General features: G+C 42.5%; 1 protein-coding gene across 1 annotated transcript in view; it reads right to left on the reverse strand.

Annotated features, from left to right (window-relative positions):
- MPZL1 (myelin protein zero like 1) overlaps nt 1-13,053 on the reverse strand; it is a 76,930-nt gene that overhangs the window by 33,588 nt on the left and 30,289 nt on the right. Inside the window, exon 6 of the mRNA XM_033146770.1 lies at nt 8,042-8,253. Within this exon, the coding sequence (XP_033002661.1) occupies nt 8,042-8,253 (212 nt within the window). The remainder of the gene's footprint in view (nt 1-8,041; nt 8,254-13,053) is intronic.

Consider the following 13,053-nt stretch of genomic DNA (forward strand, 5'->3'; position numbering starts at 1 on the left):
ACAATAAATCAATAGTAACTAATACATCAATTCATTACAGTTGACCATCTTTAACAATAGTTAACAAACTACAAAACATCACTCCTGGTTAGTCAACTTTTCATATTTAACTTTATCTCTTTCTTAGCCGATCAGAAAAAGGAGACTAAAAGAAGAAAGTGCGAAGAAAGAAAAATTTAAAAGAGGAAGAAAGGAAGAAAAAGGGGGGAGGGGGAGAAAAGAAAGAAATTAATAAAGAAAAAAATTAAAAGGAGAATAAATACATGTACCGGTAACTTCCAATTAGACTCATTGTATTATTACTTCTATTGTTCTTTCACACACAGTTCCAAATTACTGTATTTCTTTATTTTTATCATATATCAAAAACATGTTTCTTATCTTACAAGGATCAATCTAGTTCTGCCAGGAGATGTTTATTATTACAATAGTTTTCCAGGTATTCTTTAAAGATCTTCCAGTTCCTTCTAATCTTTCTCAATATTCCAAAACTCCTCTCTAGAAAACAACTCTATCACTTAAATACTTCCCTTTCATAAACAACCATTTATTTTCTTTCTGCCTGCTAAGTTGCAGTGGAGGAGGCTTTGTGAATACCAGAAGTCCTCAAGGGAGCCGCTGAGCCCAAGGACACTGCACCAGTGGCTTCAGGGCACTTCAGCGTGGGCAGTGAGCAGGCAGCATAGGCAAAAACTGCTATATCCAGTGAAACTGTCTAGAAATATACCCAGTAACTCCCACTTCCACAATGTCTGCATGGAAAGGAAAGGTGCACACACCCTACAACACAGGTTTCTGATTATCATTTATAAAAACCATGTTACTAGTGAAACATTCACATTTTTAGTATTATATATATTTTTATTTTAAAATAATATATGCTCCTTGAAACATGTGTGTGTGTGTGTGTGTGTGTGTGTGTGTGTGTTTCAATAATCCCAGCTATAAGAATTAATTTCAAGGACAGTGGCATCTCAGTGCCACTGCAGGATGAATGGTTAATTTATCCTGTCAGACAGTGGCTTTAACAACTGCATATCAAGTTCTGATCTGGGCTTTGCCCTGGCCTCAATGGATATCACAGGCAAGCCAATATTTTTCACATACACCCTTCCTATCTGTAAAAAAACTTCCAAGGTTGTTGAAACCATTTAACTGATAAAATGTTTCTGAAGCAACCGAGCACTGCGAATGAAGTGTTACGTAATTACCAAGCATTCTCATATTAATTATTAATCAATTTTAAAAGCTCAAAAAGTTATGACAATATTTTGTCTTGTTATTAATAAATCTGGCAAACTATCTTAATATGATCTAGCAGTAGGCTATATTAATAGATGGAGACACAAAGGAGTCTGCATTGTATAATACCAGAACATAAAGTTTGAAGTAAAGTAAACATGAAGTAAATTAAGAAAATGAATTAAATGAAGAAAAAGTGACAATAGTGAGTGCAAGCTGTCAAGATCGATCACCAGTAACTAAATAAAACAATCATAATTTGTAAATCTAATATTCTGATTTAAAGAATGTACAGTGTAATAACAAGTTACTTAAATGTTTATTAACATAAAAATCATATTAATCAAAAATAGTGCATACTTAATAGGAATAACTATTGAATACCTAGAAATATTTGTGTAAGTGATTATTGAATATTGGTAGACACACAATTTGGTAAGAGCTTTTGTTTGAAATAATTTTTCTTATGTCTCCATTGGTTGCTGAAATACTTCATACTGAACTATGGGTGTCTTGTTTTTTTCTGATTTCCTTAAGAAAAACATATGTTTAGCATACTAATTATACTGTACCAAAGGAAATAGGGAAAAACTTTAATTATGCAGCCTATATATTTTGCGGTGTTACTGTTGTGCATCATTCATTCCAATTTTAAAAGCTACCGGAAGGAGAAAACAATGTGTAGTTCAGTGCAGTCCTGTCCCTGACTACCTGGACAGCTTTTGAAACCTCATGAGGCATTACCCACATGTTTTCAAGCATTTTATCTTCACAGTGTAAAGGCTAGAAACTTGATTGTGTGTCTGTATGTTTTAAGTGGAAGCTCAGATTATCAGGAAGCTGAGCTGACTAACCCTTTACCACCTTCTGTGCTTACTCTGTGCTTCTACAGAAGCATACACACAATCCAGACACTGCATTTCCTGTGTTTTGCTGAGCACTGCAGAAAGGCAAATGACTGGTCCAAAACATTTTCTTTACAGCATCTTTTTGAACTATAGGTTTTCCTGCACACATTCCTGTTTCGTTGACCCCATCCTTTCGTTCACAATTATGCTGTGACCCCCTTCATATTTCAGCAATATGGTAAAATTAATACATATGCTCTAGTTTATTTAATAGGATTTAGAATCTATTCTGATTCCCCTCTTGTTTTGCCCTTGATACCCATTAGGCAATAAGCAGGGACAGTCTAACAAAAAGAGGAACCTAAAGACTGTCAGATGACAGGCATTATAAAAGGGAAGCTTCTAGCCCACTAAGGGTAATACAGTATTTGCTAGTTATTTTATCCGCACATCCCAGACAGATTGGAACAAAAATACACTGTATTCAGCAGATAATTATGAGAAACTCTCATCTCTCTAGCATTGAGACACAGCAGCAGGCAGTACATGCAACTTCCTGGGAACAGATTGGAGACTTTGCATGCTAGGCAGATCCATTGGGGAAGATTCTTATGATTTCCCATATGTTACTGCTTGTGTGCATGATTATTTCAATATGTACTCATTTATGTTACATGTAAGCTGCCTCGGTGTCCTGGAAGGTATAGCATAAATTACTGTAATAAATAAACAGGGTTAAGGAATTATCAAGTATTGGTTAAGCATTTTGGTTTGTAGGAGTGTTGTTCCTGTGTTAGAATGTGACCTACCAATGGTTCTCTTTCCCACAATTATAAGAAAACAATAAATATACTGGATTCGGTGAAATCATTGTTGTTGGGTTGTGCAGAGTATTATAATGTCTGTCAGTGCATACCAGCTTAGTCCATATGGCAAAACACACTTCCAGAGCTATATTGCTGAAGAATGGAAGTTGGTCATGCCTAATCCTCATAACGATGGTTCAGAGGACCGGCCTACTGAAAATGCTCTAATGTTCCTCTATAGGTCATCAGTGTTTACCTCAACCTACGAATTTCTATTTAGGTTTCTAATTCAAACACATGCAATGTGGGCTCAAGTTCTTGATTCATTTAATGCCTGTTCATGAGCACCAAGTTACTATGGAAACCCCCACATTTTATTTTCAATACTGGAAGGAAACATAATTTCAGTGAAAGGCAACACTTAGTGACTCCTTGAATATTTGGCATCCCCCACTCCTTTTGACTCTGATTACTTGGTTCTCTCCTTCGCATGTAAGTATTTATGGCATTTTGGGATATTGATAGTCCTAACAAGCCCACAATGCAAAACAGTTTGAGGGGAAAAGAGGAAGACAGGGACACACAAAGCTGAGTTTGGGCTCTGTAAATCTATCTTAGAATGCTGGTTGCCTTCCTTCCTAGATATCTGATGTGGCAGGGTGGACTTTGCCTGTTTGTTAGAGTGTTTAAGTTGTGTTTCTGCCTGTGTTCCCCCTGTGTATTTGGAAAATAAATGCAATCATTACAAATTTCCAATAAGCCTCCAGTGATGTCCTTCCATACGCACTGTGTCCCTATAAAACACAGTACCTCCACACTGTATTACATACACACTGTGTCCCTATAACTTCTCTCTTGGAAAATGTGGTGAGTGTAATGAAATATATTTTGTGTCTGCAGCAGTCCAGACTTACATGGAGAGCCACTTTGAGGTACAATAGTCTAGTGTGAGTGACAGACAAGCTTTGGGTCTGCCTCCTTGTGACCCAACAACCAGTGGGAGCTGGCAAGTGGATCATTGAATTAGGAGAGAGAGAGAGAATGGAATTTAAGTTAGAGGCTGACAGTCAACAGATAAGGATGTCTGAGAGAGCACAGGCAGGGGTTGTCTGTGGGCTAGGCAGGGGTTTGGGTTTTAGAATTAGGGACTTTCTGTCTGTCTGGAGAGAAGCGTTCTTTGACTATCTAAATAGGCTCAAACAGGGGCTACCTGTTAGAGGGAACAGATCTCTAAATGGCTTTCAGTTAGTGTTAGGTGTAATCTGTGGCTGGACAAGGGTTTATCTATCTATCTGAGGGAAAGTTAGAGGGTTTGGAAGTATTTTATGGCTAGGGTAAAAGAACAGACATCCTAAAAAGAATCTGTCCAGTGACAGTTTGAAAGGGATAAGACAGCTAATAAAGTGGCTATTTGTAACAAAGTATTTTGCCTTGCAAAAGTAACCACTAAGCAACGACTTCTTCAGTGTAAACCAGGGGTCCCCAAACTAAGGCCTGGGGGCCGGATGCGGCCCAATCACCTTCAAAATCCGGCCTGCGGACAGTCCGGGAATCAGCATGTTTTTACATGAATAGAATGTGTCCTTTTATTTAAAATGCATCTCTGGGTTATTTGTGGGGCATAGGAAGTCGTTCATCCCCCCCCCAAAAAAATATAGTCCAGCCCCCCACAAGGTCTGAGGGACAGTGGATCGACCCCCTGCTGAAAAAGTTTGCTGACCCCTGGTGTAAACAAATTAAATTCCTGTTTTGTTTTAAAAGTGCCTCGTCCTTACCTAGTTCTTCTGAGTGAGGGTTGAGTGGTCACAGATTCCTTTTTACTGATTTGTAGCATCTTGCTGCTGGTAAATAACCACGCTACCACAAACAGTTAACACTAAAACCTTTGCTGGGGAGGATATAACCAATAGCACACCTAAATAGTGGCTATGTTATCCTAAGTGAAGGTATCTGTCACAACTAGCTTGTTATGTACTAAGCTTGGATCCTAGAACAATAGGCAGGTAGGATCGTAGAATGCAACAAATGATTGGCCTGCAGGAAAAGACCAATCAGACTCCAGGAGGGAAGCAGAATCAGCCAATCAGATGGGACTCATTGTGTAAATAATGTACCGGTATATAAAAGCCTGAGGTTTGGGGGGAAATTCAATCACTGTTTTACAAGCTGCAATAAAGAGCATGACTCCGAGTATATTTCATAGCTTCTTCCAGTTGTTTTGCCTCTTTCACAGTCTGCTCCAGAGAATGCCATTCAGATATTGTACTGGGAGAAGAGATTTCTCCTAGTCCTTTGTCCTATTAATAGATGTACATAGTACTCCCCTCACAAGTCACAGTGTGTTAAGTGAACATAACATGCCTGTTGTGATAGACACAACACTCCTAATTATAAAGAGAAGCTTGCACGAAAACAATGCAAGAATTGTGTCCTGAATACTTATGCTGCCATTACCACATATTACTATAGTTTTAGAAGTCGAGTGTATTAGATGCTATGTTTATCTACAACCCAGGTGAAATTTTGGTCTGGCTCTGGAGAACTGTAGTCCCTCAATAATAACACTGCCCCATGTGTTGACAAGGAAAAAACTTACATGGAAGTGGATGGTCAAAGGCCTGGTACAGGTCACCAAGGCAATCAACAAGGTCAAGCAGAGAGAAGAATATTATTCTGTCCCTGCCTCATGCATTATAGTATTTTCTTTTTCAGGCGCTTTCAGTAGGAATGCAATTGCTGTGAAAGGATTGCTTGCCTATTCCCCCAGTATTATTATTTTTTTACTGTCTCTCCCATGCTGTACTCCTGAGTAGTGAGACATGCCAGAGGAAGTATTGCAGAAGTGGATATACTGAAGTTTATGGCACCTAAACAATATGGCAACACAGACTACTAGCCAAACTGATTTCTCTAACATGATGAAGGTGGGGGTCCTATTTTAGGAACTGCATCAGGGCCCCCAACCACTTTAACCTGGCTTTGGAGGGTTAACTCTGACTATTACTGGATATGATTCACTGTGCTTACTGTAAGTGAACAGACCCCAGTCTTTCTGACCCTAGAGCACATTTAAAAGTTTAAGGCACTGTGATGGGCACCAGAAAATGACCATTTCACAGAAGGAAACCAGGTGATCTTCAGGACTACATCCAAAAGCAAAACACTTGGCAAGAGTGTTGCTCTATCTCAGAGGTCAGCAACTTAAGGCCCATGAGGGTTGCTTAACCAGCCCATGAGCCGCCCCTAAAGCAAGCCGCCTGCTCGGCAAGTCCCTGCATGCTGCGCTAAACTGGCATAGTGTGGCGTGGAGACTCTCTTCCACGGCTCTGGAAAATGCTTCTGTGCATGCCCAGACACTGGAAATCACATCTGAGCATGCCTGCAGCGCCGGAAATCACTTCTGTGCAGGCGCGATTTTCAGCATCTGGGCATGCGCAAGAGCGATTTCCAGCGCTGCGGACATGCGCAGATGCGTTTTCTGGCATCGTGCTGCTCTGGCCCAGCTCACGGAGGATCTCCACAGGAGTGTTCCGGCCCATGCCCAGTAGGCCTTGCCGACCCCTGCTCTATCTCTAACGTTTGAATCCTTGGCAGAAGCATTGCTAAAAATCCCCTTTGATAGGAACATGACGTGGTGGAACGGGCAGCATTGTCTAACAAACAAGGTAACACCTGGATCACGTAGACAGTTCATGATGGAAAAGTACTGTAGCACGAAGTTCCTTACGTCTCTGTAAGTTTTGCATATTGCTAATACAGTGGACGCTTGGGTTGCGAACATGATCTGTGAGGGAGGCGCGTTCACAACCCACAGTGTCCATAACCCGCACTGCGTCTGCGCACACGTGTGACACAATTCGGTGCTTCTGCGCATGCAAAAAGCCCCGAAACCCAGAAGTAACCCGTTCCGGTACTTCCAGGTTCAGCACGTCCGTAACCCAAAAACATGTAACCCGCAGCAATTGCAACCCGAGGTATGACTGTGAAAGGGCTCGGCGGGGCTCATAGAAGCAATTTCCCCACACACACAGCCCACCTGCATCCTCAGCTCTGGTGTTATCTTGTTCTCTCACCCCCCCCCCAAATAAAACCCCTTTTGCCAGTGTAACTTCTGCTGGGTTCTTCAGCCATGTGACCAAACTAAACAGAGTTTGGAGCAAGGGTAGGTGTTCTCCTTCCCTGCCATGCCGGCAACACACTCATCTTCTGGGAGTTACCCTGGCTGAGTCCCCACTGAGTTGAAATGAGAGACTTCAGTACATGTAGCCCTGACAGTGCCCAGGATTAGCCAGTTTAGCTGGAGATCTACCTATTGCAAACTCTGCTCATCCCAGTAGATTTTGGGCTTGGATCCCTAATTTTTAAAGCAATTAACATTTGGAAAGAGCAGTGGAATTTAAAGGTTAACAACACTGGTGTCTCAGGATACCATGGTTCCTCTTGAGTGTCACATTAGGAACTTCAGGCACCAATACCGGTAATTAGGAAAAGTTATCCAAAACCTTCCCAAGCACAGAACTGGAAGTACAAATGCATTTCATTTTCAATAGGTTATAGTAAAACCAAAAAAAAAAAAAAAAACACAAACTGCTGTCTGTGTCATAATAAAACATCCTGAGTGCTTCAGAAAGCTGAATTCGTATCACCTTGACAGCAAAAGCAAGGTGGCATTGCAACTGGTTAGACATTTCTGAAATGCCCTTTTTATTCTATCCATCCAACATCCATCTAGTCGTCAAAGTCATGTATATAAAAAAACCCCACACACAAACAAAATCTCAGTGGTTGTTTCAAACTAAGAAACAACCTTTCTGCAGAGAAGGAGGTGCTGCAAAATTTTCATTTGCTGACTAGGATTAAGGTTGTCATGGGGGAATGAGCTTTTAGTACATTTTAGTTAGTTGCTATTTCAACGGGGCAATATTATTTGTCTTCTACAGTATATTGCAACTCATCCCAGTTCCTTCTCAACCCCATTGCTAAGTGTCCAGATAAATAAGATACTGGAGAACATTCTTAATTGCCTCAGGAGGTGTGTTTTATTTTCAGAACAAGTCGTTTGGCAAAGAGGCTAGAATGCAGCAGAATTGAAGTACAAGTAGCCAGAAGGATGAAATCTTTCCAGAGCTTGCAGGCATATTCTCTTTCTCCACAACTTTAACTTCAATTGGCCTTTCTGTAGTGACTACATCTGGGGGGTTCTTAACGTCACAGAAATAAGTGCCATTGTCTGTAGGTTGCATGTTTTCTATCTTGATGGATGCATCTTTCTTTAAAATATCTCCATCCCATGTGCTGCGGCCAGTGAATTGTGTATTCTTCCCATCATATGCTTTCTCATTTGAGTAATAGAAAAACTGTAAGCATAAAAACAAACACAATCACTTTGTTAATAGCTGCTTTGAGTTGAACATAGTTGTTGAAGAAGCGGGATACAAATTTTAAATCAAACCGTGATTAACTTTGCAGGAACACATTAATAAAAAGACCACAAAGAGACACAAATTAGTAATTCTGATAAATAAAAGGGAGAGAGATCAATAGAAGAAATATGTGAGCAAAGTATCTCAAAGACTGCCATTTGAGGACAGGCAAAAATAAGGGACTTTTCCACACTAGAGCAAAATGTGGATTTGCACTTGCCTGTTTCCACATCAATGTAAAGGCATCCACAAAAGTCTCTGCCCGTCCCAGTGTTGTCTTGTACTTTCCCCCCTTTTAATGTGGGAATTGCAATTATTGGAAAGTCTACAACAGCCGGAATTGAAAAAACCCCACACTGAAAGTGAGGAAGGTCTGAGACATCACTGGGATGGGGAGGATATTAATAGGGGGACAGGGAGGTACAAGTCCACATTTTGTTCCTGTGTGGAAAAAAACGCCATTGTTTCTTATTGAGTGCTGTCAATACACAACAGACAATACCGTTGTGAGTTTGGTGGGAGGTTAGACTTCTAATTCCAGGATCCAACAAGGATTTGATTGCTGAAATAGCCAGACCAGCTTTTTGGTGAGGAAATGCCCCCCTAAGCAGTGTTAGAAATGGAGATATGAAAGCTAGGAGTTAAATGGCACCTTAAACCTAGGTTATGGGCGCAACAGTGGAATCTCTGGGTGCACTTTTTTGAATAACAAGAATACAAAGCTGAAAATGAATGAACTGCAACTAAATTTTTATGTTCATTTTTCACATGGCCCAGTCCTTCCCCTGCTCACCCCTCTAATATTATTCAGAGGGTGTCTTCTCCAGTCTTCAGAGAGTAGCTGGAAGTGGAGAGGCAGAAAAAGGTCCTCCTTTCCTTCTACTCCGCAGTTTTAATCTGAAATCTTAGGTGCAGTATTGCGCCCAGAGGTCAGAAATTGCTCACACTAATGAAATTCCCAGTCGCAAAATGCGCCTAGAACAATGGGAGTTTCAAACACTGCCCCTAAGTATGGGTTTCTTAAGGTAACTAAGGAAATGGCTCTGAGCCAGAGAACAAATGGGTATGTGTCACCCACCAGTGTCCCTCCCTACTGGCTGGTAGTTAGAAGGACAAAAGCCAGAATTGGTATGTGTGAGAGCTAGATGCTAGAAGCAGGCTGCAGGCAGGAGCTTGTGAGGGGGAGACATGTTTGGTTTCTGCTGGAATCCAAGGTTGTGGGAGAAGCAAGACCTGCTGGCGTGTTAATGCTGTAAGCCCCTGCACCATGGGGTCAGGTTGCATATATGTGTAAATAAACCATACAGTCATACCCCGGGTTGCGCACGCTCTGTGTTGCGTAGGTTCGGGTTAAGAACGCCTGCAACGCAGAAGCGTTTTCGGAGTGCGCACAACCCATGTGTGACCCCCGGATGCGCAGAACGCTTCTGCACACTTCGCACATGCGCAGAAACGCTCAAATTGCGCTACTTCCGGGTTTGGGGTTTTTTTCGTGCATTCGGGATACACACGCCCACGTTCCCCTGTATATCATAAAGACGCCCCAGTCTCTGCTGCCCCTCATTCTGAGGAAACCAAACCTATGGTATTCCTAGAACCCATGGAATCTTGTAATACTCAGAGATTAGGGTGGCGTGCAACAATACAATGCTTCAATAAGGCACTCATTCAGTTGACAAAAGAAAAGTAGTGGTTTTCAAACATGTAATCCACTTTCACCACAAAATCTAATGCAAATCTAGCTTTCCCTCAGGCATTAAATCATACAGTTATGGGACGGCCATCGGTTCCCTTTTTTCGATAGCTCCAGGTAGCAGAGGCTGCAATAGTAATCTTCTCTGATGATGTGAACTTGCATGGAAGCTTTGCGACTGTCCCAATCTCCACAAAGATTTCCGCTGGTGAAGACACTATAACAGTTGCAATATTGGTGGTTGCAGAACAAAATACCAACCAGGTCCCTTTAAAGCAATAGAATTACAGAGTTTACTTTAGAGCAATGTAGAGCATAAGTTAGCCTGCTTTGAATATTTATTTATTTTTGCTTAAAATATTGATATATCTCCTATTATGGGGGGGGGGGGAAACACCTCAAGGCGGTTTATAATAAAATTGATTAAAAACAACATCTATAAAATCAATGCAGCTGCATTAACAGTCAGAACAAAATAGTCCTGAAAAACATATGGATGGTATCTAACACCGTCATTCCATTAGCACAATGCATTTTGGCTGCACAATAGAGCAGTGTTTTTCAACCACTGTTCCGCGGCACACTAGTGTGCCGCGAGATGTTGCCTGGTGTGCCGTGGGAAAATTACTTTATATATAGTCAATATAGGCACAGAGTTAAATTTTTTAACATTTTCTAATGGTGGTGTGCCTCGTGATTTTTTTCATGAAACAAGTGTGCCTTTGCCCAAAAAAGGTTGAAAAACACTGCAATAGAGATTCCTCTCGCCATGCAACCCCTAATCTGCTTGGAGGGTTCCCCTAATATTCTGGAGAAGATTTGGGGGAGAGGACTGAGGAGAAGTTCCACATATTGCAAAGCTGCAAGTTCTTGTGCCACAGACTATGGCCCTTATTTCCATGATCTCAAGAACCCTCCAGACATAGTCACTGCAGAAATGCCAACTGAGAGAGAAAATGCCTGGAATAATCCCTGGAAAGATCACAACCCCAACTTCTAGAAAAATTCACTTAGAATAGAAAAAATAGTTTAAGGTTTGAGTAAGGGTTAGCTAGGCCAAAGGCCTGCTGCCGTCACCTTTGGCCCGAGGCACCCAGAAGTGGGTGGAGCCATCCCACAATATTGAAGAGAGGGGAGGACACAGTCTGCAGATCAGCTGAGTAGCAGAATTATCACCCGTTCCCTACTCATCAAATGATTGATCTGATGAGTAGGGAGTAGGCAATCTGCATCCCTATTAGGCCACTGTGCTGGGAAGAGAGATTTAAACCTCTTCACCCACCCGAGAACCACCTATTATTTTAATCCCTCCCCCTATTTTTTGTTGCTGCTTCCTACATTGGTGGGGTCTTGGGGGGGGGGCCAAGCCCAGAGTCTAGGATCACTTACAGGCAGGAACCATTATGATCTGCCCATGAATATCTAGTAAGAAGAAGAGTTTGGATTTGATATCCCGCTTTATCACTACCCGAAGGAGTCTCAAAGCAGCTAACTTTCTCCTTTCTCTTCCTCCTCCACAACAAACACCCTGTGAGGTGAGTGGGGCTGAGAGACTTCAAAGAAGTGTGACTAGCCCAAGGTCACCCAGCAGCTGCATGTGGAGGAGCAGAGACTGGTTCCCCAGATTACGAGTCTACCGCTCTTAACCACTACACCACACTGGATCTCACACAGAAGGTGTTTGTTCACAGCTGAGCCAAAGCAAGAAATGGTTTGAACCATTCTTTAAACTCTCTCTTGTTTTGTTTTGTTTTGTTACTGAGCTGCAACAAACTTTAAAGCTTTGTACTTTCTTCATGACAATTCTAACAGCTAGGGAAAGCAAATCCTGTTATGAAGTGGAATTAGCCTGTACAGTATAATCAGTTCACAAATGAACCTGTTCCTGCAGCAGCTAATGTGCATAGAAAAAAACACACAAGACATTTCGCAGCTACCCAGAAGGCTCTTCACCCACAGATAGCCTTCATTTGTCTTTCTGAATCTCACATAACAAAATATTTACTTCTAATAAAGGTGATATTTGTCAATTAGACACATGAATTTATGTGGGCATGAGTTTCCAGAGATAATTAAATGCATTTTCATTCTGTACTGGTGCTCAGTACTGGGAGCTTCTTTGATGGATCAAACTTGCATGCGGCGAGTTTATTTTAAAGTAACCTGATATTAGCTCATTCCATCAGAAGCAGGGCACATCCAATTTCACATTGTACTACAGTATGTATAAGGATTTTCGTTCACAAATGTTTCATTGGTCTTTTTTTGTTTACTATTCTTAAGATACAAGTCTAGCTGTGGAATTGGCTGCCCAATTTATACTTAAATTCCCAAGATTTTCCTTTTTGCTGATTATATACTGTATATAAAAATACGTAGACTGGAGAATGGTCAAAGAAACTTGGAATCCAAAGCAGTGTTTCTCAGAAGTAAGTCCCAATTAATACAATGGACTCCGTAAACCTATTAAGGATTGCAAGCTTCATTTACAAGTCTTCGGCATGTGAGCCGGACACACCGCACCCAGAGGGAACGCCGAGGGTCTGCCTGCCTCCCCCCCCCCCAAGCGACCCTTCTTTTCCCACCCAAAGCGACTTTTGCTCCCTGCCAGGGACCCCAGGAAAGGGGGTGGGGCCAGGCCACGTGTTCACCCCGGCCGGGAGGCGCTTGCCCCGCCCTCTCGCCATTCCCGCGCGCCCCAGCGGAGACGGGGAAGGGCGGCAGCCCTCACCGTGGCCCAGAGCCAGAGCCAAAGCCAGCGCCAGGCGGAGCGCGGGCGCGCTGGCGACGAAAGAGCTCTTTCGCTTCTCCGGGCCGCCGGTTGCTGCGGCCGTGGACGCGGCAGCCATCCTTCTGCCTCCGGACACCCTCTCCGCCCCATTGTTGTGCCGCCGCCCACCTCACAGCCATTGCTGGGGGGCGGGAGGCAAAGCGACGCCGTCGAGTCCGGCTGACGCGGAAGTCAAAGGGCCCAAAACACGAGGCCCCTAGCCAGCCAAGGGGGCAGCTGCCCTCGAATCATGCGCGCAGTTGTGGGCGCT

The sequence above is a fragment of the Lacerta agilis genome, chromosome 4 (genome assembly GCF_009819535.1).
Source record: "Lacerta agilis isolate rLacAgi1 chromosome 4, rLacAgi1.pri, whole genome shotgun sequence".
NCBI lineage: Eukaryota > Metazoa > Chordata > Lepidosauria > Squamata > Lacertidae > Lacerta > Lacerta agilis.